The 25,829-nt window shown below is 36.7% G+C and overlaps 1 protein-coding gene and 1 long non-coding RNA gene across 2 annotated transcripts; both read left to right on the top strand.

Annotated features, from left to right (window-relative positions):
* Nucleotides 1-215: 215 nt before the first annotated feature.
* On the top strand, nucleotides 216-22,065 carry LOC127964315 (ganglioside-induced differentiation-associated protein 2). Its single transcript, XM_052564449.1, has 14 exons — nucleotides 216-457; nucleotides 1,269-1,492; nucleotides 2,671-2,810; nucleotides 2,996-3,149; nucleotides 3,791-3,879; nucleotides 3,976-4,052; nucleotides 4,349-4,508; nucleotides 8,630-8,780; nucleotides 9,692-9,768; nucleotides 10,848-10,924; nucleotides 11,700-11,839; nucleotides 13,371-13,425; nucleotides 14,450-14,593; nucleotides 20,464-22,065. Exons 2-14 carry the CDS (start codon nucleotides 1,296-1,298, stop codon nucleotides 20,503-20,505), a joined length of 1,503 nt encoding a protein of 500 aa, XP_052420409.1. The 5' UTR covers nucleotides 216-457; nucleotides 1,269-1,295; the 3' UTR covers nucleotides 20,506-22,065.
* A 1,250-nt stretch (nucleotides 22,066-23,315) lies between these two features.
* Nucleotides 23,316-25,725, top strand: LOC127964317 (uncharacterized). The gene is made up of 2 exons (XR_008155030.1): nucleotides 23,316-23,899; nucleotides 25,195-25,725. It is a non-coding gene; the product is annotated as an uncharacterized LOC127964317 (long non-coding RNA).
* The last annotated feature ends 104 nt before the right edge of the window (nucleotides 25,726-25,829 follow it).

Below are 25,829 nucleotides of genomic sequence, written 5' to 3' on the forward strand. Positions count from 1 at the left end.
GTCTGTGGGTGTGACGTCATGTTGTTGTCCATCACGAGGCGTATCGGTGTACTTATAATTAAAACTTTATTTAATCTGTTTATTCATTATACTTTATTATGCTTATTTTAATTTAGCGACGACACTAGAACGTCGATTAAAATATGTCTTTCAATTTTGTATAGGTCTGTGCGTTTTCTACACGGATCGATAACATTGCCACTGCCCCCACTACGTTCCCGGAAGTGATGATTTTTGTCCCCGTGAATCAGCTGATCAGGAAATTCGCTGAATGTTGCAAACACGATGTGTTGACCACAAGCAGCTAAAATCACATTTTAACAATGGCTAAGTTAAAAGCGGAACCACTGGATAATGCCAGCGATCTTTTACTCTGTTTTTAACGGATTAGTTGGAGCTCATGTGGTTTTGGTTTTGCAGTAGGAAGGACTCAAATAGCTGCATCATAGGACATCTGGTAGGTTGCTGGTTGATGGTGGTTATAATTTGGATTTTCAATATAAATATGATAAACCTGTGTATTTAGAATGAGTATGAATTGTTGCTTTCCTTTTTCTACTCTTTAATACTGTAATGTGTTGCGTTGTTTGTATGTGCCTATTGCGTTCGAGTTGAAACTTTTAATGTATTTGAAGAAACTCGTGGCTTTGTTGTTGTTGTTGAAGTGTAATTTAGGGAGACGACCTTTACACATGCGTCTCATTTCTGCTGAATATCTGATCTGTTCCTGAAGTCCTGTCTGTCTGCTCTGATAGAGCCCCTCTCTCTCTGTTGTGTCCGAAAGTCAATCGCGCTCACTTCTCACACTGGAGCTGGCACAGACAGCCTTGCTGAATACCGTTACAATTATTGTCACATTTTGAAAGTTTGGGAGTACCTTTCTTTTGTTTCATCGTGGGTTTAGCTTTTATGTGAATTTATTTTGAAGAAAGCATCACACTGTATTGAAATCTAATAATAATGTCATATGGGTTTTTAGAAACATGAGTTGTTGTTGTTAAGTGTGAAACAAAACAAAAAAAAAGAAGTCTTACTACACTTTTACTAAATTGTTTCTCAAATAGGGTTCGGGGCCCACTAGATGGCCTCAGCATCGAAGTCTGTCATTGTAACCACTTTACATGTGTAAACAAATGCAGACATATATATGTGTGTGTGTGTGTGTGTGTGTGTGTGTGTGTGCATTGTGTGTGTGCATTTATGAGCTAATATTTCCCAGGTCAAACTGATGTTTTATTGTGTGTAAAAGCTTGTCTGTGTCTTTTCAGTTTAAAATTGCCTAGTGAAGCTAAAGCATGGATCCCTTGGGAGCTCGTTCCCAGTTTGTGGAGGTCCAGAACCTCCCGACGTGGGACCAGCCTGAGGGAGTCCAGGACGAGGTGGACGGAGAAAACCTCTTAATGGAGGAAGATGACCAGCTGACCGATCAGCTCAATTCTTTAGAGTCCCCTTTCCCCTTCAGACAAGACATCAACAGCAAGATAGTACTATTGTGAGTGTTATTTTCAATGACATTTCTTGAACATTCTGTTTTCTTCTTCTCCATGCATTTCTGACTTATTTCAACAAAGATTGCTTAATAAACAGACTACATATAAATCTGCGTTTGGTCCTAAATCATCCGGGTTGTCAGTAAATGTAACTACTGATTTGCTTAGTTCAAAAGTTTAAGTTTAAACTTTTATCATTTAGTATTAGAGTTTAATTATCATTTAGTAATTTGGACCTAAATATTTTTATGTAACAGCACTGTGTGTTTGTTGCATCAGTTATTTTCATCAGCTCTGATGATCTTCACGTCTCTTAGTCATTCCCCCATGCTCACAAATCCCAGTCATAGCTCAATCACACGTGACTGTCTGTGAGGTCCTTTTGGCTTTCAGGCCAGTGTAGCTTTGTTAGGGAAGGATCAAGATGGTTTTCTCTTTGAATTCATAGTTTCTCTTTTTTAATAAAGGAGAAGTTCATTGCATTGAACTACTTTATGAAGCCCAATTCATAAAACCAGTCCTTCTGCAAATTCAGGAAGTATTAGAATTAATCAGTACACATAGTTTTATGCTTGCGGGATTTGTTCATAGTGACTTTATTCTGTCAGTCATCTGATTTCCATGTATATAACTGCAAATTTCTTCCTCCCTCTCTCTCTCTCTCTCTCTCTCTCTCTCTCTCTCTCTCTGTGTGTGTGTGTGTGTGTGTGTGTGTGTGTATTTTTTTTTGTCAGTTTTCTTTTGAAACTTCTTTTGACCTTCTGCATGATGGCAAGGTTATTTTAACACTTAATGTTATATACTGTTTATGTTATATTTATTATAGTGTTTATTAATATTATTTATTGATATTTTTAGTTTCTCTTTATATTTCAAGATTAATTTGGTTTTATTCAGCAATTGTGTTGTGTGCATTTGACATTTGTTGTTAGTTTTTGTAAGAACTTTAGTTCTTAAACCAAGGCAACGTTTCTAATTTTTAATCAAAGTTCATGTTTTTCATTTAATATTTAAATTTGATTTTATTTGAGTTTTATTTCAATTACCAATCATTTTTAAGAGTTTCATTTTACAATAATAAAAGTTATTTATATGCTATATTTGTTCTCAAAGCTTTTTCATAGCTTATATGATGTTCTGTATCTGATATGTTGGTTTATATTATTCCCTCATTTTACAGTAACGGAGATGTGGCACTTTTAAACTGCACAGCAATCATCAATACAAGTAACGAGACACTAACGGACAAGAATCCTGTATCAGACAGTATCCACAGATACTCCGGCCCTGAGCTAAGGGATGAATTACTCAAACTGAAAGGTAGGGGGCACTACCAGGATAGCAGATGGAGAACTGGTATCCAATTGTGATCTTAAACTATTAGTATTTTTAAATGATGTTGGTGTTTGTTACACAGTTTTGGAACAGATCTTATCACATTTATTTAACTTCACATTTTGCATAACTTTCACTGGAGTGATATAGATGTCCATATATTTTTCCAGGATGTCGGACCGGTGAGGCAAAAATGACAGAGGGTTTCAACTTGGCTGCACGCTTTATCATTCACACAGTTGGACCCAAATATAAAGCCAAGTACCGGACAGCTGCGGAGAGTTCTCTTTACAGCTGTTACAGAAACGTCATGCAGCTTGCCAAGTAAGCCGGATCATTCCAACAACTTTAGATGTCAGCTCATACAGACTGTCTGGACATTCTGACATGATTAGACTAAGTAAATATGCTTTGTTTTTTCAATCTGTTAGTCACCCTTGAAGATCATATCAGACATTAAAAAGTTCAAATACAGTCTAAATCAAATATTTCATGAAAAGCAGGATAGCAGTTCCCATGGCAGTGAGGTGTTTAGTAAAATAACCCCAACCTTTATGTACATTGCTTGAAAAGGATTCATAGTGATGTCTGGTGATGTATAGAATAAATCCAATGTGCTTTTGGGAAGGAAGGAAATTATATGAGATTTAGATTCCATCGTTGAATACATTAGCTGTTGTGAATTTGAACTCAACATTGGCTATAGATAAATGCCATTCATCTTTAGTTTGGGAGCAACTGTTTGTGTGTGTGTGTGTGTGTGTGTGTGTGTGTGTGTGTGTGTGTGTCTCTGTGTGTCTACCGGAGGTGCTGATGACAGTAATGTAATGCTTGACTATGCAGATAACATCTGCATGTATATATGCAAAACTCCTATATGGAAAACCCAGCTATCTAATGTAAACAAAAAAAGTTGCACTGCTTCAGTTATATATAATGTTTATTCTTTGTGTTTCTCTCCTCAGGGAACATGCCATGGCATCTGTGGGGTTTTGTGTGGTCAACACAGTCAAAAGGGCATATCCACTGGAGGACGCCACACATATAGCATTAAGTAATTTCTGTTTTGAAATCAAACATCACATTTGCTTTTTTATGTGATTCAGTGGGATCTCATTAGAATGTGTTTACCCCACATTTCTATTTCTAGGGACTGTTCGTAGATTTTTGGAGAACCATGGTGAAAACATTGAGATGGTGGTGTTTGCTGTTTCGGATGTTGAGGAGGTGTGTGGCATTTCATTTTCGCTGTTATGCAACAGCCTCCATCCGACTCTCTTGTGTGCTCTTTCATTTTCTTATGAAATTCTCGTTTTGATTTAAAAGCCACCTTTGTTGTGTACTGTATTTGTTTGCTGAGTGTGAGCTACAGCATTATACATTCGAGATTCACGTATTCCTTGCTTATATTTTTTTGCAAAAAATTGCATTATAAAAAAAAATCATTTTTTTTAGCATGTACCTGAATATGTATCTATGATTGATTGACCCTAAATGTTGTTGTAATTTATTCTGTTTTCCAGCCAGTGTACAGGAAGTTAATGCCTTTGTATTACCCACGTTCAAAAAAAGAGGAGAGGATTGGTCTGCCTCTCCTCCCTGCTGACATTGGCAATGCTGAGGGGGAGCCCGTGGTCCTGGAGAGACAGATCCGCATTGCCGAAAAGCCCGGAAATCTAGAGGGTGAGCGCAAAAAATCGTTCAACATATCGGAATTTCAGATCTTTTAGGTAGACATACTATTCACAAAATCTGGGTTTGAATTATTTTTTTTTAAATGAAGTCATGATAATTTTTTGTTTTCCAGAATTCTATGAATGGAAAATTTAAAAGAACAGTATTTGTTTGAAATAGAAATGTTTTGTAACATTATAAAGGTCTTTACTGTAACTTCTGATCAAATTAATGCATTCCATTTAACCATATACATTTTTTTTTCCCTCAAACTTTTGAACAGTAGTGTAGTTTTCTTAAAGAGCCATACAGATGGGAAAATTACCTGTATTACAGTGTATGATGTAGCTGTCCATCAGTGTAAACAATGTGCAAAGTAATTAAACCAAAAAGTACACGATTTATAAACTTATTGGCTTCTAAAGTAAGGAGTCGACTCTGAATCGCTGAAACGAGTCGTTATAGATTTCAAATCTTTTGCCCATCTCTATGTACGTCACTAGGAACACTTTGCATAATAATCTCCGCCTACCGTCTTGGGAGAAACGAAGCTCTGACCTTCCCCACCCCCCCAACACAGACGCTCTGGTTGGTGTGATAGCATCATGTCGTGGAGACGGTTTGTTTTATTTTCACTGCCAAAGAATGAAAATCAGAAGAACCAATGGCTAAAATTAATTTTTACCACAATACCAGAGCAGTACAACAAATCCCTTTTGTTCGGTTCACAACATTTCACTGATGACTGCTTTTCTAATCTCGGTGAGTACGGCGGGATTTTCAAAGCGTTTGGCCATAAAAGAGGGTTCATTACCAACTTTATTTAGACCAACGAGCATCTCCGAATCACAACGCGAAGTATGATTATGAAGTTAAGTGTTTGTTTTCTCCCGAGCGTCTTATCCGTATGTGTGTTGTTTCTGAAGCCTTTCTCTGCGCTGATCGTCATGTACAAACACGTCATTAAAATGAAGTGTAACTCCGTGAATACTCAACGAAGAGACATGAGAGAGATATCTATAGAAAGCTTGACATGTCTACTTTAAAACTAAACAAGTGCTGCCGAAAACAGATATTCTGTGATAAAGTAATCCATATGAAAACAACGCTATGTCTGTTTTTCATGTCTCCCTTCGTTATATGTGACCACGCCCCCCCACTGAACATTTTAAAATATCATTTTAAAATGATATTTTGACAAAATGACAATGTTTTTTAACCTTGGATGGATTTAAACCTAATGTAAAGGACTTATAAACAGTGATAGGAAGCTTTTCATCTTCAAGCTTTTTCATCAATTTTCATCTTACTGGCTCTTTAAGATTACCAAACAATCAATAGGAGGAAATGTTTACCAAAACGTTTGAAGAACATTAATCTAGAAGACTGTGTAATGGAATTTTTTGTTTAGTTTTTTTTAACAGAGAAGCATCTGCAGTAATGCATTTGATTTACAGAATTGAAAACATAATTGTCTTCCAGTAATGTGATAAAATTATGATTATGAGCAACATGCATCTGATCGAGAGCTATCTCTTCCACCCTGGCCTTTCATCTTGATCTGTTGTGGGTGTTTCTTGAATTCAGATTAGCTGACACCGCCTCTGTCTCACAACACGAGCTTGGACTACAGCAGAATCTTCTGCATTCAGAAAGACCCATTGTGAACACAGCTACAGTCAAGTGTGTGTGCATAGCCACAACTGTTAAAATGCCTAAAAGAGAAAGAGTGTATATTTGGCTTGTGTGCTTGCCATAGCATTCAGAGCACATGTGTATATTTATTTGTTAGTGGGAGATTTAATTTGTATATTTGTTGGCTGCCATTATTTCAAACCCAGATCATGTGGACAGTGAACCAGCTGTGTTAAGGTGATCAAGTCTAACTAGAGCTGTTGATCCAATTCAAACACATCACATAAGCCAGGTCCCATGTAAATAAACACTGCACTTTCCTGCCTGTCTTTGAACACTTTAATCCAGGACATGGAAAGGCAGCCCAAGGTCTGTCACCAACTGAATTACCAAATATTATTTTCCCCAAGTTAAGGTCATTCAATAATCTGCTTTATCAGTCTTGCTTCTAGATGTTAACTTGAGCCATTGAGAATGACAGCTAGCTCTAATCTGAACAAACACAATCGCTTAACCAAATTTACTTCGGTATATGGTAAATGGAAGTGGCACAACAGCTTCCAGATTTGCTTGCTGATATGAAGTTAAAGGTGAACTGTGTGCTCTCTGGGCCACTGGTGTCAACAAAAGGAATTTATGAAAAATTCAGTTGCCATTGGTCAGTCCAACACTAAACTCACACAATTGGTTGAGCCAGTGTTGCTGTTTCAGTCTGGTTGGGTTTGAAACTTTTAAAAATCCAAAGTGTTTTAAACTTGATTTACAAAACCTGAATCATGTGTTTGACTTATCTTCTGCAGTCAAATGTTTTGTATATAGACTCTTAAAAGACAAATGACTGGTTAATTTTTTCCTTGACAACCTACTTAACTATGTTAGTTTAGTGTCTGTCATAGCACTCTGCATTTTCTTCGTTTACACATAATCATTTAATAAAGATATTTTTCAGGTAATTAGCCTTATTATACATATAAAAAGGGGGAGATGTTCAGTTAGCTGGTTAATATAGCAAAACAAACTTAATGGTGTGCTCAGGACCCAAGAGCTTAAGCACCTTACTTAACATGCTTAGTTGTGGAATACCACAGGGTTCGGTGTTGGGCCCTTATTAAAGTAGATTATGTGCAGTATGGAAAGTTAGCGTGATGCTAAACTTTCTCGCATCTGTTTTATTAGGATTTATTGTGCAGATGTTTTATTACTTATTATTGCTGTCTTTGGACGGGCCAAAACCCTGCTGAGGGTTTTATTAGGATCCGAAGTGTTTGTTCCTATACAGTCTTCTATACTGGAAGACATTAAAGGTCACGTTTTAATGTTCATGGACTGGCTCTGCTGCACCCGGTCACTGATCTGGCTGATCTCTTCAAACTCTTGTCCCCTCATTATTGCCATTTCATCATGTGAAGCAGGTCTGTCTGTCATTCTTACAGTAATATTAAAGACAGCAGGTGACTAGGCCTTTACCAATACAGCCCAGCTCTTATGGTTTAGTGTATGAAGCCATGTAGAGGTCTCAAAGCATACCTCAAATCACACACTTCCCTAATCTGATTTGTCCAGTTTTTCTCTCTCTGTCCGGTTCCCTTAATACCCATTTATTTTCTATAGTCTTTACTTTTTCTTTCCTTCATTTGCTGTGCCATGGATATATTTGCAATTAATTGTTTACAGTTTCCTTTTTAATTTTGTGTCACAAAAGTCACATTGTGGTGAAGTGCTCCTCAAATCCAAATCAATTTCAGCTTTAGGGCAAAGGCATTACTAGAAAGAGCCAAGCATTGGTGCTCTCCATTCAGTGAGAAAAATTGTAAAAAGACAATATGTTGCATTACAAAAACATTACAAAAACAAAATCTAATTCTTTGCTTCAACATGCTGTTATGATTTTGGCCAACAGATAACCTTCGGGAGACATCTGTGTCTAATTGTCTTGTTGATGTCTCACCCTGAGTGTTTGGCAGTTATCCCCTTTTACCTGTTAATGTCTTTTTATCTCTCTGTCAAAGGTGTTTCTTTTATTTCTGGCCTAATATTTCGTAGTCTGACCAGTGACCATGTGGTTCAGCTGAGGAAATGAGAAGTTTTGTTTGTTGTTCAGACTGGACTGTGTTTTCATGTCTGGTCAAATATGGCTAAGGTTGGCCTGTCATAGATATTTGGCTTACACATGTAAACAAGAATAACAGATAAGGATTATTTTTACACTTTGACTTGCTGTACATCACACGCACCACTGGCTTTCCCAGCTCTGATTGACGGTGGGTGTTCAGGTCTTGTGGAATGTACCACGTTGTAGTGCTCACTGAACCTAGTAATGGTCATTCCGAGTGTGCAAGAGTATATTTTACTGTTTATCACAGCAAAAGCATTTGTGCTTCAGCAGATTTTTATGGCGCATTGGTTTTGCTTTCCCTGTAATATCTAGAACTATGTGTAATGCACTAGTACACAATAATAATACAAAATAGTGATATTAATGTAATTATCTGCAGATGACTCCAGGGATGAGTCACTAGAGTCCGACCTGGGGCTGGTAGGAAGCCACGCGTTTGCTCGTATGGAAGGGGATGTGGATAAGCAACGTAAACTCATCCTTCAGGGCCAAATGTCTGAAGCAGCCCAACAGAAACAGCACCAAAGGAAGTAAGATGTGTAGTTTTCTCATACTCTCCCCTTTTACAGTACAAGTACCGCATTTTTTTTTCCTTTGTATTGGTCCAATAAAAATAAACGAATGGTGCCTTATCTCTTCATAATATATAATATATATATATATATATTATACACACACACATATATACTATACTATACACACACACACACACATATATATATATATATATATATATACATACATACATACATACATACATACATACATATGTGTGTGTATGTATATGTGTATATATATATATATATATATATATATATATATATATATATATATATATATATATATATATATATATATATATATATATATATATATATATATATATATATATATATATATATATATATATATATATACACGTATATGTGTGCGCGCGTGTGTGTGTGTCTATGTCTATATGATATGTAACATGTATAATATATAAAGAGATAATATACCATTTAATTTGTATTTAATACACTGACTGATCTAAAACTTTGCATGAATTGCTCAAATATAAGATTGGTTATACTGCCCACCCTAGAAAGAAGTTTCATAACATTCCTGTTTTCAATATCTTTTAAAAAAATTATTATATATTTAAATAATTTTTTATAAGTCACCACAATTTTTCAGTGCTTTGGTGAAACCTTAGTTTTCATGGCAAATGTTTGAGACACTGGAAACTTAGCATAACCAATAGCATCTTTTGGCCATGATCTAATTCATTGTCATCACTGGGTGCAGATTTGTTTAATATACTCTACAATTGTGTACTCTGAGTTTGTTTGTTTGCATGTAGGTTTGTGTGTTTTCAAAGAGATCTGTTTCATGTCAAATTCTTTACATCTCTGCAAATTGCTTCGATGTGAAGTCTTAGTTCTGCTGTCTTTCTCCACAGCTATAACCGCTGGCTTTGCAGAGCTCGAGCAGAGGACCTTTCAGACATAGCAGCATTAAAGGCACTATATCAGACCGGTCAGTCTTTATCTCTATGGGTGTTTATGTATCAGAATTGTTTTATGTAAATTCATTGTTTTTCAAATGTTTTAATTGTAAGGCTGTACATTTAACATAATACTTTATAACATTTATTAAACTTATTTAATCAAGTTAAACTACTTTTAACAGTCTTAAAATGAAACTCATGCATAATTTAATTCATTGGCATATCAATTGATTTTATTCAAGTATTAAATTGGTTTTGCAGCCCTAGTTCATGTATGTCGCCTTTATTGTAGCAGTTATGATATGGTCTGATGTTTGCCTCTTTTATCTCGCACATGTTCTCCAGCACATGTTCACTCGTTCTCTTTGTGTTGCTGTCTCTCTGTATATCTTTATGCACATGTGGACTTTGTGTTCTTTCCATCTGTGTGTTTGCTCTCTGGGCAGGAAACCTTTGTTCTGCCTCATTGAGCTCAACATCAGGGGGTTCTGTAATCCATTTCTCTCGTTTCACAATTTCAGGACAAAAAATAACCACCAAAGTAACGGTTTCGGTGTTGTTAAGTATTTATCATCATCTCTTTTTTTTTGTTTCTTAGCTCAGATACCGTCCAGGCTGACCTACTGAGTTCAAAACCTCATTGACATTTTACCACAGACTGTACACATTAGGTTTGCCAGAAGCTATTCGTCCTGCTAAATTTAATCTTGAATTTCTACTTTTAATCCTATTTCAGAAAGCCACAGAACAGTACTTTTCAGAAAGCTAAGTGTCTGAATCATACTAATTCACTTGTCCAAAGGGGGGCAGACTTTCTCCAGCTGTGCACCTCAACATGTATGTTCGCTTTGCCACGTGATGATGGACTATATGAAAACATCTGCCTATGCACATCCAGATGTTTCTTGTAATATATTGCAAAACATTTATTTTAATATCTATACACATCTCATTTCTGCAGAATGAGTTCATTAAACAGGGTGAGGCTGAAATGTCTAACGTGTTTCTGGAGATATGCTGCATGTGAGAATGTTGTCAGCAATGTGTGTGTGTGAGGAAACCTTCTTCAATAATATCCCAGAGCTTTTTTTCTTCTTCTCATTTTCAGGTGTTGATTTGTGTGGTAGGACGGTCATGGTTGTTGTTGGCAGGAATATTCCAGTTACACTTATTGATATGGAGAAGGTAAATGAGAAAATGTTCATACTTCCGTTTGTCCTGTATTGAGCATATCTTATTTTGCACCAAATGTTACATACATTTTGTCAGCTTTAGCACTAAATGCTGCCTAACCAAAACATAGGTTAAACATAAGATTAACTTAATGGTTAAATTTAGGTTAACCTACATTTTTAAAGAATTTTGTTCTCTAGATTTCCATTTAGATTGATATTTATATCTGAATTTTTTTTTTTTTTTTGAGATTTGCATTTGAATCAGAAACTTGATTTGACATCTTTTTCTTTTTAAATGATTGAATTGTTAAATATTTACTACACTTCAAATGTGAAAAATTAGACCACACTGTTTAGAAAATGTCTATTTAATGGACTAGTTCACTCAAAACTAAAAACGCTGTCATCGATTACTCACACCCATGTCAAACCTGTGTGGCTTTCTTCCCTCTATGGAGCACAAGAGAGAATTTGAAATGTCATGTAGGTGAGTATGTAATGACCGAATTTTCAGTTTTGAGTGAACTATTACTTATTAATATTGTGTACCAACCCTACTTAACCATACGTGGGAGACAAGATTGTGCAAAGAAATTAAAACGCAATTAAATTAAAACTGACAAAATGTCCTCTTGAGTATATCCCCACTTGTTAAAAACACACACACAATGTTAGAGTCAATTTTAGAATTTGGTTTTAGTGTTAAGTTAATATGAATATGAAAACAATCACAGACTATGGAATATGCCTATTTAGTTAACTAAGAAAATGTGTTTGTGTGTTAGGCGTTGCTGTATTTCATCCACGTGATGGACCATATCACGGTGAAGGAGTATGTGATGGTGTATTTCCACACACTCACCGGTGAACACAACCACCTAGACACCGACTTCCTCAAGAAGCTTTATGATATTGTGGATGCCAAGTAAGAGCAATTTCTGTTCCATTACAGAGATACTACAACGCTCTCTAAGACCTTACAATGTTTTTGAGATGACTTGACCCAGTTCTTGGCGGAGGTCTTCTTTAAAACCATAACTCAGACTCTCATGGAAAAGCTAATCACAGTTTCATATAAAAGCTGGCTTGGTGACTCTTCGTTTTATGAGCTTCTTGTGCCAAACAGCACTGTCTCCTCAAACCCAAACACACCACATATGTTGTAAAATCATAAGGGAATGTCTGTGTCTTGGGCTTCCTGTTCTTCGAATTTCAAGAAGATTTATACACAGAAGCTCGACCCTTTTGTAGGTTATGACAAGCTCGGAAAGCACCGTTCAAAGTAACTGAGTCATATTTCCTCAGTTTTACCTGGTGGTTCTCTAGAGTATCGCTCGAAATCGGTGCTCAAATGTGTCTGAGCTGATTGATTCTTCTAAGGAAAGTGAAATAATTTAGCTTTTTCTCAGACCGCTTTGGGAAATTTTGAAGAGGCTTATCAAGGTTAAAACATTGAGAAGCGATCGCAACTGCTTTGACGCCTTGTTAAATCTGAAGTCTCGATGTTCTCCTCTCACCCAACCAATTAAGAAAAACAGCAAACAACCACCACCAGAGGTTACAAACACTTACATAGATAAAGCTCCATGGAATGACATTGTAATTGCGTGTTAAGCAAAATATTGTTCTTTTAATCGATCAGTCCTCATGATTGCTATTTTCCTGGCTTAGCAGAAGAGTTTGAGCTTTGTTCGAAAGTCAAAACCGGGGGAAGTGATCGTGAGGTCAGGCGTTTGTCATTTCTTCAGGGGACGCTCTCAGCATGCAGGCAGAGGAAACCACAGTCTTGAAATAAAAAGCAGAAACACTCTCCAGCTCCAGTCCCTCACACTTTCCGTGCATCGTGGAGATCGGCGTGACTCATAACCTTGAGGGCCAGGCCAGTTTGACTCGTGTCATTTATTATGAGGTATCAGCAGAGCACAGCATATCATCATAGTATTATTTAATATTATGTTGTGTATTATTATATAAGAAAGCGTTTTACAGACATAATCCTCGGCAAGAGTGATGAGGTTCTGTAATGGTCCGGTCAGCAATCCCAGCCGTGTTTACAGCAGAGTTAGCCAGTGATGCTATCACTCCCTGTGACCCCTGCTCATGGGTTTGCACAAGACGGTCCAAGTCCATCGTGGGAAAGGGGAAAGGTTGACAGACACGTCTCTTGTGCTTCACGAACACCCCTCCAATCCTGGCTGTCCAGATCTCTATCCATCTGTGTGTTTTGGACAACAGCGTGTGGCTTGGACGTGGCTGCCTCTTTGGACTTTTGCTCGTTCTTAAAAAATGTGCTTTAGCTCCCTTTCTAATGGATTTATTGTTTTTGTCAAGGCAATAATCCTTTCAAAGCCAGCTGCACCAGAGGAATTCACTATTTGTGTAATAAGTAATTGGTTGGATATGTTGATAATATTTCAAGAACCATTTCTCGCAAGGTTTTCCTTCTGTGTTTTCAGGTTTAAGAAAAACCTGAGGGCTTTCTACTTCGTTCACCCGACGTTCCGCTCCAAGGTAAACGTAATCAGTTCATCAACTCCGATGTAAGTCCATTAAAGGCAACACTAGATGTTCATCTCGTTTTGAGCTTTTCTTTCCGAGTTTGTACGGGCCTATGGTCTGATTCACAGCGGTCAGCTCCACATGTTCCACATTGACTAAGAAAGACTGTGTATGAGTCTGTGTAACTGAATATGTGGAAAAGCCTCTCTGAGACCGCATTGAGATTCATGATGTGTCCGCACTAAGTGTTCCACAGAACCTATTCAGGTAATTGAAGTGCTTATGAGAGCGCGTTGCCTCTGCCAGGCTTTGCTTTCATTTGTGAAATTATTCAACAATTATGCTTTGTGCACTTCAAATGTAGAGGAACCCCGGCAATTAAGTGTCAGATAATTGTTCGTTTTAAAATGCGTCCATTTCAGTCAGAGAATTCTCAAGCATTGTAACAATCCCAGGTGTGAAACGTGTTCAAGCATTAGGGCTGAGTCATTGGGATAAATGCTCAAAATGATTCGAGCAAACAGCTTTGGGAGCTAAGAGTTTGCCTTTAGCAACGAAACATTTAATTCAGTTACAACTTCACCAATTTTGCAGCTATCTGTTATTTATTAAATTGACCTTAAAACGGTGTAAGTCTATGCTGTTTTCCTGTAGAGTTACATTTGAGTTCATTTATAATGAAGGTGAACAAATGATTATGAGTGATACTTATGTCACAAAAGATTTAGATTTTGAACAATTGTTTTTCTTCTCTGCACTTTCTATTTTTCAACTAATCAGTGAATAAAGAATTTTAAATATTTTTTATATACATGGTTATCTGCCTTCCTTTTCAGATGTGTCCCAAACCCATGTATATACCACTCATATAAGTTTGACAATTAGCCTTTTCTGTATATTAAGCACAGCTATTATTTGTTACCATTTTTTAAACACGAAAAACAATTATATTGTGTTTCAGCAACTCTTCTTGTAACGTTTTCATGGAAAGTAGCATCTCGGTCAATCAAATGGTTTTGTTTGTGATTCATGTCAGGTCTCTACTTGGTTCTTCACAACGTTCAGTGTATCAGGCCTTAAAGAGAAGGTCCATCACATAGAGAACCTACAGCAGCTCTTCACCTGCATCCTTCCTGAGCAGATTGACATCCCTCCTTTCGTCCTGGAGTATGACACACGGGTGAGTATTCAGTGCTTTACCACAATAATACAATTGTCCCTTGAGGATAAAGGATGTTACACTAAGAAAAAGAGGTGTGTATGTAACGTGACCTTTAGTAACCTTGACCTTTCAGTATTTAATCTGTATTAAATTCAACATTTATTCACCTTTTATGTTCTTTAAAGCCATTATGATTTTTTTTTTTCTCTGGAACACCAAAGGGAGAGTTGAAGAATGTTTCAAATAATCATTTCATCTGGTTTATGAAACTTGTTTGACTTAAAACATGAAACATCTTCTGTTTAACTGAAGATTAATCTTCTGTTTAACAGAAGATTAAGTCATAATATCTTGAAAGAACATAAAGGTGGTAAAATTAAATGTACTTTTGAGGTCAACTATTCCTTTTAACTTTTGATGAACTGCGTTTAAGTCTTCAGATAACTTTTACAGAGAACCAGATAGCTCTCTATAACACAATCACACATCAACAGCGGCACCTCATCCAGGGACCATGTTACATCTTCGGGTTTTCAGATGGCTAAAGATAGTGTCACTGTCATTTCCGTTTGATAATACACATGAAGCCACCTTTATTTCTGTTTGTACTGTCTGCTTTTGCATTTCAAGCTTTTTTTTCTATAAATTATTATTTACACCAACATATAAATTTGTGGTTGCTTCTTTGCAGATTACAGACCAAACCGTTTTTTTATACAGTACTACTACATAAAAAAAAGGACAAATAATAATACAAATACAATAGTCAGACACTATCTGTAATGACCTAAACGTTTAGTTAAAGTTTCATGTTTTTAAACAAGTTAAGATCAAACATGCAAAAAAAAATTCTCTGTGCTTAAGGTAATTGAAATGTTCAGCTAGTGACCAATTTTAGAAGCAATTATACGCAAATTCTTTAAACTAGTTTCCCTGTATGACCTGTTCTTTAAATGCAGCCTTTAGCACAGTTTTATTTTTGGTGAAGCTGGTTTATAAAAATATTCACTTTTTCAGGCCTTAATGAGGTCCTTTTTTGTTTTGAAATGGATTGCATTTGGGTTGTGGAAAAGAGATGCTTAGAGACTTATTTTTAACTGTTGACCCAAAGTATGGGTGGAGGAAAGTCTTTCCCTTCAGACTGAAAGCGGCCTCAGCCGTGAGAAACTAAGCCGTCTGCGTGCCGTGCTGCCGCTTGCTCCGTCTCAAAGGAGCATATCACATTTTATTTCTCAAGATTACTCTTCAGCTACTTATGTGGGATATTATGATATATTTAAGGAAACCTATAGATTACAAAAACAGTGAGTTGCTCTGGAATATGAAGAGAGAAAATGAGAAAATTATAGTTGTAGTCGTCTGGCATTGCAGAATCTCATATTACTATTATAATCTTGTCATTTAACATGTTTTTCCTTCGACATGGAGAACATTGCTTTCGATTGAATATTATGCGTTAGCTTTGTTACACTGTTGAATCCAAGCAAACTGCTCCGATCCTAATAAACAGATTTGTCACAGCTAAAAGCAGAGCATATCCATGCATTGATTGGACCCATCTGGGCTGCACTCATTTAGTTGATTTTTATCCTGTCATTGCTGAGCTCTTAGTTTTGCACTTTTCTCACAGCATGCACATACACATGGCATTCATCTACACCGCTTCATTTTACACAGTGTTACCCCTCAGTTAAAGAGACAGGATGGGAACCAGTAAATTTAGGTTCAAGTCCTACTATGCATGGAATTGAGCTACCACCATGTGGGCATCGTTCTTGTTGTGATTTGGTGTCCACATTTTTCTTGGATGATCTGATTGCAAGTGAGTGTGAAATGTTTTGTGGTCTGATTCAGAAATGCACATGATCACATCTCATATGTAATGTAAATGCTAATCTTAAATTGATAGTTCTCTCAAAAAATAAAATTATTTTATTAATTACCCACCCTCATTCCAAACCCATAAGATCATTCATCTTTGGAACACAAATTAAGATATTTTGATCAAATCCAAGAGCTTTCTGACCCTGCATACACAAAGGCCCACAAAGGTAGTAAGGACATCATTAAAATAGTCCATGTGACATCAGTGGTTCAAACATAATTTTATGAAGCTAAAAGAAGACTTTATGCACAAAGAAAGTTCCGTGTCAAACTTAGAGGCACATTCACAAGAGTACCATGACACATGTGTGTTCATTCCTTTGCTTGTAAACAAGGCGCAGCACATGCGTGTCAGAATGTCAGAACGCCAGCTCTTACATCAGCAGCACCACATGCATGCACCGTGGTACTGTCGTAAACGTGCGTCCAATACTGAAACATTAAAACATTTGTTTTCTTTGTCCACAAAAATTATTTTCATAGCTTCATAACATTATGGTTGAACCACTGGTGTCATATGGACTATTTTAACCATGTCCTTATTACGTTTAAGTGCCTTTAAAGTGGTAGTTGCATTTCTGTCTATGCAGTTTCAGAAAGCTCTTGGATTTGATCAAAAATATCTTAAGGTGTGTTCCGGAGCAAAGTGGAAACTAACAACACGCCGACAAGACAGAGCAGGTTACTTCTGGTATGATACCAAGTCGTAGCTTTCAAAAAATGTTGTTGTTATTTTTTTTTTTTTAAGAAATTCAAAAAATAAATACCATTTTGTGGCTCTTTGTGTCATGACAGATCACTGTAGTGCCTCCGTTCAAGCGGCAGATGTGAACCAATCGTCTTTTCATATTTACTTGAAATGAACATGAATAAACATCAGAACATTTTTTATTTAATCCGTTACTGTCAGAACCAATATAGTCAGTACAGTATAGTCTTTTAATTTGACTCTTTCTGAAAATCCCACTTCGAACTGTGCTTTGTTTGTAAAATAATCTGTGGTAAAAATAACGTGAACAAAAGCCCGGGAATTTAGATTTCTCAGTTCATGGCCCCTTTAATGCCTCTAAGACAGCAAAGAACCACCTACTCACTTCTGTAATCTTTAACTCGATTTATTTCAGATTCCGCGCACAGATCATTACACACTAATCTATGTGACCCTAAGAGTAGAGGTGCCTTCTGAAAAATGTAATTATGTTCTTCACTGTATGGTCATATAAGTTTTTTTTTCCTTTCTATATTTTAGATGTAGTTTTTTGTACTTCTGTTTTGTTCCTGGGTTTAAAGGGCTCTGGATTAAAGTAAATTGAAGTGGGAGGGAGACACAAAGGTGATGTAGCTATGAAGAATCGATCATGCCACTAATGCGTTAAATGGATGGTCTTTCTCGTGCCAGGTGCATGGCGCCCTATTTATGTGTTTGCTGAGCAAGAATGCAGACACAGACTATAAATAAATAAATTTCCCTGCAGGCTGTGCTTTTATTTAATTTGCATGAAAAACATTTTGTACTTTTACTTTAGTATGAAAAATACCAGAGGTGGAAAGAGTACTAAAATATTCTACTCAAGTAAAAGTACCATTATATTAATGAAACTTTTACGTAAGTACAAGTAGCAGTCTAAAAATATACTCGAGTATAAATAAGAAGGTCGTTTAAAATGTACTAGTTGGTTTTAATTAACTGCAATAACCAGTGAAGTGAAAAAGGTAAGCTTTAAAAGGTATGTCTGATTTTTGTGTATATCCCTGCGCTCTTCCTTGTGTAAGTAAAGGCTAGAACACACTACATCGCTTTTAAAATTTGAACAGATTTCAAAACACTTCACATCATACTCGCCTCATTTGTAATCGTCGCAGATGAAAACCTGCCATTATACACTAAACGAACTGAGGATCATACACTACTAATCTTTAAGGTTGTTCCGATCACAACAAACTCACATGGATATGTGCTCACTGTTGCTAGAAAATCTAAGACAAACATTATGTTGTAAAATATGCTCCGATATTAAGCTTTTTTGTTATCCCCCGACTGGAGGATCGTAATCTGAAGCTAAAATAATCATGCACCATCATACACTGCACAATGTTCTATGACATCTGTCAACTCAAATCTGCAGACTGACTCTAGCATCAAGTTCACACCACAGTAAAACAGCGGAAAGTCTAGGCTAAAATAGTGTAGTGTATTCCAGCCTTAAATGTCAAAAATCAAACTTTAGATTAGATGGTCGTCTTCACGGTGGGTTTTTACAGAAACATATTTGCATCGTTAATCAAACTCATCCCTTAGATATGTACACCAACAGGGAATATTGCACAAATCTTTAAAGTTTTACTTGACGACTCATTTGGACATTGGTGGTTTTATTAGTACTGGAAACTGTGACACTGGTTTTTTTTTGTAGAGATTATTGTCTTCGGGGAATATTCATAGTCCTATTATGAATGAATGTGTTTGTCACTTGAATAGATGATCCATTTTCTTTTAACGTGTCTGACCTTTTTTTTTGCTAGAATAGCGTGTGTTTTTGGTCTACTTGCCTTAGCCTTGGATTCACTCCTGGACTTTCTTGCTTAAGTATTTCCTGTCTTTCTTTGATTACCCAGGAAGTTAACGGGCAGGAGGGGAAATGGTAGAATGTGTAAGCTTTTAATGCCAATTACAGTCAGCTTTCTCTCTTTGCCCATATGAACAGATACAGTGCCATGGAAAGTCCAGCCGCAGTCACCTCAAATAACCCAGTCAACTTTCCATAAAGCATAAAAAGGCCCCTAAAGGTTTTTTAATTTTTTTTTATTTTGGACTTTCACCTCTATACTACAGGCGTTGTTGGGTAGTAATACGCTACTGTATGTAATTTTGATTATGTAATCAAAATAACAAAAATCTTGTAATTGCATTATAAAATATTGTAAATAACTGTATTACATGTGGATATCAGGTTTGCATATAGATTATAATAAGGCAACAGCAATAAAATAGTCCCTTGTGTGTAGATAGACTAAAATATGTTCAGTAGGCCTTTATACGATCTCTGAAGAAAGCAGGAGCAGGAACACAAACAGAATTGTTGTAGTGCTACATACATAGAGCTTTCTCATTCCTGATTTGACCACATACAGAAATAACCTACAATGAGACGTATTGAAAATGTGCAATGCAGTCCATGCATTCCAAAACATGTCTGAAATCCACCACAAGACTCCAGTTCCAACTATCAGTGTTTAATGATAGGATTTGAATTGGTATCTTAAACACTGATAATAAAGTCCGGCATGACGAAAATAAAAAATAAAAAATTTCATATTTCCTATATTCATTCAAATTTCATATGAAATCTATAAAAAAGAATAATATGAAAAATGACACCATTACAAAGGTACAAAATGGAGAGAAACCCTACACTGAGTGAACCTTTAATGAAAGAAAACACAAAGCCCCAATGCAGAGCTTCATTCAAGCTAAAATCAACTCACTTTTTTTTTTAATGAATTTCCTGTGCTCTTTGAAACAGTTTACAGCATAATCTCTTTTGAGCATTCATTTGACCCGAAGGCCTGTAACACTTCTGTTGACCTGAGCTCCCAGCTTCAGGAGGTGAATCATCATACACTAGCATAGAGCAGACACTTATTAATTCCCAGCACATCTCTTTCCATAAGCGCTCATTTGGCTAATGGAATCATCACATACTTCTTCAGTATATCCTAGAAACCACACCCTTTATTAAATATTTACCTACTGAATATTTGTATTCTTTTGTAAATACAACCTCTTGGGTTGATGTACAGTGCAGCTAGATCTAAATCTGTCTTTATATTTATATTCTCTAGGATGTAGGTGTGTCCTTGGCTTATGTTGTGGTGACATGGGCCTCTTGTCAATTTGCCTTCTGCGTTTTACAGCGAGTTGGTGCCTCTCGGCCAGTCTGTGAACAAATGTAACCTTTACTACCATTCGACTGTACTTCTGAATATCATCTCTGCTCTTCCAGGTTAACAGCCCCTATTACACGGCTCAGTCCTCAGGCCTGTGATGCTGCCAGATAAACCCAGAAGCGAGGAAAGAACCTGCTTCTTCTCACCGGGCTGAAACTCAACCCCGATGACCCGACTCTGATCTCTCATCTTTGCCATTCCTGACTGGCAAGTTTTCTCTGTGACAGTGAGAGAGTGTCAATCAATAATGCTGTATAAACACATCCTGCTTAAACCTGCTGAACGTGCCACAGACCTGTACCAAACCCAGATGTCACTGAAGGAACCGCCTGCCTGACCCAAGCTGTTTTGGAGCAAGGTATGCGTGTGTGGTGTAGATGAAGAGACTGAATGTGAAACACATGTACCAGTGTCTGCGTGAATAATGGCTGGAAATAGGCGAAACCATTCTGGTTTTAATTTCTTAAGTCCTTGGCCATCCAATCATCCGAAAGCCTCATATTTTGCTGTCTAAGCTGTTTTGTTGTTTCATGTCATTCTGTGTCTGCAAAGTCACTATAAGGAGTAGCGCTTTACTTTTTTATCTTGATGCTCTCTTTTTTTTTCTCACCACAAGCACTTTTTACAGCTTTATCTCAGGTGCCAAACAACTATCACTACAGTTTCTTAGGTTTGACAGGAAGCAACTTTTCCTCGTGTGTGTGTGTGTGTGTGAGGGATGTGCTTTCACAAAGATTGCTTTGTGCAGCTCTAAAATCAGGTTGGCCTGTTGAGCTTTCTATTAGCCTTTTAATAATAGTATTTTCCTCTGTTCCTTTCAATACGGTACAATATGGTTCTTGAAGCTCGATCTGAGGTAGACTAAAATCTTGCAGTGTGCCCGTTTGTGTTTCATTTGAAGCAGATTTACAAGCATGGCCGAAGGAATGTCCCAAACAGAGAGCTGATCTCAGAGTGAAGCACTGTAAATAGATGATTGTAGTTACTGCAGATGCTGTCTATTATTCATTCAGTTTTTCAGCCCTTAGTGTAGCTGTGCATTGATTCTTGTTAAATTTCGTACTATTTTAAATGAAGTATGACGTATGAATTATGAATTATGATGATGGAGAAAAAAGAATAAAAGAATATGAACTTTTGATGTTATCTTTAATTTGTGTTTGGGTGTCTTTATTGAATTATTTTGTTTAATATGTACAATTCAGTTCGAAGCCTTTTGAAATGGGTTTCGAATAAAAGCAAGCCTTTTATTTTGTTAAGTGTTTTTTCTTTAAGATACTAGATTTGAAGCTGTTATTATATTCTATTTCATGAGTTAGTTTTATTTTTATATGAAATTGTACCAGTACTTAAGATTTATGCAAGTAAATAGTTTAATCAAAATCAAATAACTGAGTATAGCTGTACTTTTATAAAACCACTCACCAAAGGTTTCTATCCACATTATTTTTCCTGTAAGAGCCATTTGTACATTTTACATGCCAAACTTCCGGTCTCTTCCGCTTCCAGCTATTTTTCACTGTACAACTGTTGTATCTTACCATGTTATTTTAATGTATTATCTTTATTATGAACACATTGGTTTGTTGTGCAAACCAATTGTTATTATTTTTCGCGTTTTCCCCACAGTGGCTAATAAACCAGAAGTGAGAAAATGGGTTCCACGTTGAAATATAAGGTTGATAAGATATTTAAAACTGAAAACCATTTTTTTTTAAAGCTCTTTTTGTCTTATTATGGTATCTTTAATTTGTTTTAAAGCAATGAATTTAATACTTACATGGAATGCAAACTTGTTTTTGAGGGTCGAGCATCTGTGGTGGTTTTACAGAAAATCTGTTTGTTCTTTGTCTTTACTCATGAAACAGATTTTAATATGAATATAATTTTTATGGGGGAAGAATAATCCTCAGTATAGTATAGTGTCCATTTATGCTGTGTGTGTGTGTGTGTGTGTGTTAATGACAACATAAATTAAAAATGGTTGTTGAATGTGAAGCAACCAGTATCTCTGTAATATTTGCTATCATATTTTAATAATCATATTTTTTGTTTTGAAGAAGAAAAAAACTTGTCTTACAGCACTACAGGATCGGTTCTAAATCCATACAAATTCTCACACTTTTAGTCACTTACAGCCTTGAGTCTGTGTAAAATATCTCTTCAACTTTTCCATATAGCTGCAGCAATTCCTTCCCCAATCTTGAAACTCTATTGAATCGAGTGGACCGCCTGTTTCATGTCCATCCATATATTCTCAGTCGGACTGGTTCAACAGCACATGATATATTTCTGTCATGCTGTTTGTTTTTAATCTTTTAAGCAGCGCTGATAGGGCAGCAGTCAGCCCAGTGTCTCTGAGGCAGCGCATGTGGCGAGGAAAATGAATCCGTCTTCAGCAGAGCTCTCACCATGTCTGAGAGGTCAGAAGAGCTGAAACACCTGGACAAGGTTGCTTCGGCATTACACTGTGAATCAGAGCCAGTATGACAACACCATCAGAAATCAGCAGGGGTGTCTGGGAAATGGAGATATGACAATGTGTCTAATCATCACTGGCTGGTCTTGTAGGCTTACATGAGCTGTCCTTAAATAACCTTCCTTACATCAGTCACCATTTAATCAAATGCATTAATTACCCTATACATGCATATAGTCATGCAATTGAACTGCATTCACTCTCACTTCCAAGTGTTTTCCGATCATTAGTTAGTTTGGACATCATTTGTGCACAGAAAATATTAAAGGAATAGTTCACCCGAAAACGAAACTTACTTTCCTTTTCTTCATGTTGTTCCACACCTGGATGACTTTCTTTCATTTGAAGAACACAAGAAGATATTTTGAATCCACACAGTTTCAGCACCCAATGGGAACCAAAACAGTTTGTATGTGAAAGATTATCTTTCATGTTCTGCAGAATAGACACGAGGGTGAGTATGAAAGATAGAATCTTCACGGTTAGATTAACTATTCCTTTAAATGTAAATTATTATATCATGGTTCTTTATCGCAATGTTTGTCTACATATGACTTTATTATCGCACTGACTGTGATCTAGAGAGAAATATGGCCTACTGAAGCGATCCGGTTTAAGCAGTATGAAATAAAACAGACTAATTGGCACTACAGGGAGCAGGATGATTAATTGAGAGAATGAACATAGACAGCGCTGGAACTGAAGAGCGCAAACTGCATCTGCTTACTGTCTGTTACTGGCGCAGTCGGAGGCCAGGAGCGGGTCACTGTGCTGCTGTGGATCTCACTGCTCAGTGGGGGGCAGCAGCACACTTACTACATCTCTGGGTTGTTGATTCATAATAAAATATTACAATGTGTATCTACACGGATCCATTTGTTGTAAAATTCTGCCTGTAAAGGTTTCTGGGAAACGATATCGTTCACGCACGAAATGGTTTGGTGCGAAGATGTTTATTTGAAATGCGAGAGCAAGATGAGGAATCTTCATGAAAGTGATGACATGAGCAAACAGTAAGTCATTTTTACTGACTGACATTTATACGGAATCTAACGCTGTAACTCCACAAAAGCGAAGCAAATTAAATAAAAAAAATAATAATTTCCAAACCTTGGAGGGTTTTTTTCTTTCCGTGCCTTCAGAAACGGGGACGAGTTCATGGATATAAATCAAATTCGAAAAATGAAATTAGGGTGTAAGTTTAGAAACTAGATCCGGGCCGTATCTTATTGCATGTTGTTCAGAAGACTGAGACATGGCTGCATGCAGAAATAGTAACATTAGAGTATTTTATTAGTTCACTTATGGTTCAAATGTCACTGCAAATGAAACATTTAGCATATTTTCTTACTTTTTTTACTGCTTGCATTCAGTATTCTCTGTTTTTATATTTTCACTCACTTTATGACAATTTCGTGAAAACAAAAATATATTTTATTATTGCAAAAATTATGCAAGGTAATAAAATGTCATATAGGAGAGACCAGAGTTAGCAGTCACACTTTTACTCCGGACAATATTTATTTTTAAGTTTATTTTTGAACTTCAGTTTACACAGAATTTTCCCACTGTTATTGCCAAGAAAAAAAAAAAGCATACTGACCACGCAACAAGGTAAGTTGTCACAATGAACTAGACATCTAACAGCGAATTAAATACATTTTTTAGCAATAAATGTGTGTATATAAGTGTGTGTGTGTGTCTATATATGGCAGTTTAGTGTCTAGTTCGTTGTGACAGTTTACCTTGATCACCTTGCACCTATGTATGTTTGTATATAGGCTATACACACACACAAATTAAGAAATAAAAGATGAAACAAAAGCATTAATGATTATTAAGAATAATAAAGCAGCAAAAATGTAAACGTTACAAACCAATAACATTTAATATTATATATAGTTTGTAATGAATTAACAAAATTGAATTTACAAAAATTACTCTTTGTGACCCTGGTCTCTCCTGTAATATACAATAGGATTAAGTATTTTTTATTACAGATTTTTACTATCATGCCACACTGCTGTCAGTAACATAAGCATGTACAGTCACATCTTCGAGACCACACATCTTCCTGAAGACTATCATATGGAGTTTGTGACTCAGCGTGAAAGCGTGTGGGGAGCTTGGGGGTTGCGGCTTACAGGTTTCTGAGTACCGTCAAACCAGGGGGAGGTGCAAAGGAACTTAGGGAGGAGTAATAAGATTGTTTCTGAGAAATGCTACAGACAAGGTCAAAAAATACCCAGCTTCGGTAGAGTTTACTCCCCCTTACCCCACCCTACGTTTCTCATTCTCTCTGTTTCAGCCACAAGAACATCTGGCATCCCTCCCTTCATCTCTCACCTGTTTCTCAGGACCTTGAGCTCCTATAAATGGCACCTCTTGAAAGATGTTGATGCAGGCAGTGTTTGAGCAGCCTGCCCATTTCCTGGCCAGGAAAGACAGTTTGCTTAAGCTGCTCGATTTCTCAGAGGATTGAGAAGTTTGCCACTTGCAGCTTCTGCTTATGTAGCACAACATGAGCATCACGCTGAACCTCTCCAGCTTCACAAAGAACGCCATGGGAATATTCTCTCTGTGTACTGCTCCACATATCATCACAAAAAGGATGTCATACAAATGTGTTTATCTTTGCTTTTAACTGCTCCTGATCCAGTAGCGGTGACCATTACATACATTATGTATTAACTAGCCTACATACGATTTATAACCTGGGAAACAGACATTTTCTTCGTTCCATAATTACAGAAATGCTATCTCCTGAGTCCTGAAAACAACTCGGAACACAGCAGCTTGATTGATAGTTTTGTGGGAATAAAGACTCAGTGTTCATTTCTTTTACAGTCTCGTATGGGTTCACCGAAATAAAATTGAAGCCTAATTAAAAGTGTATCTGACAACAGGCATAAATATTCTGAAGAAACATATGCTCTCCTCAGC

The sequence above is a fragment of the Carassius gibelio genome, chromosome B9, assembly GCF_023724105.1.
Source record: "Carassius gibelio isolate Cgi1373 ecotype wild population from Czech Republic chromosome B9, carGib1.2-hapl.c, whole genome shotgun sequence".
NCBI classification, from domain to species: domain Eukaryota; kingdom Metazoa; phylum Chordata; class Actinopteri; order Cypriniformes; family Cyprinidae; genus Carassius; species Carassius gibelio.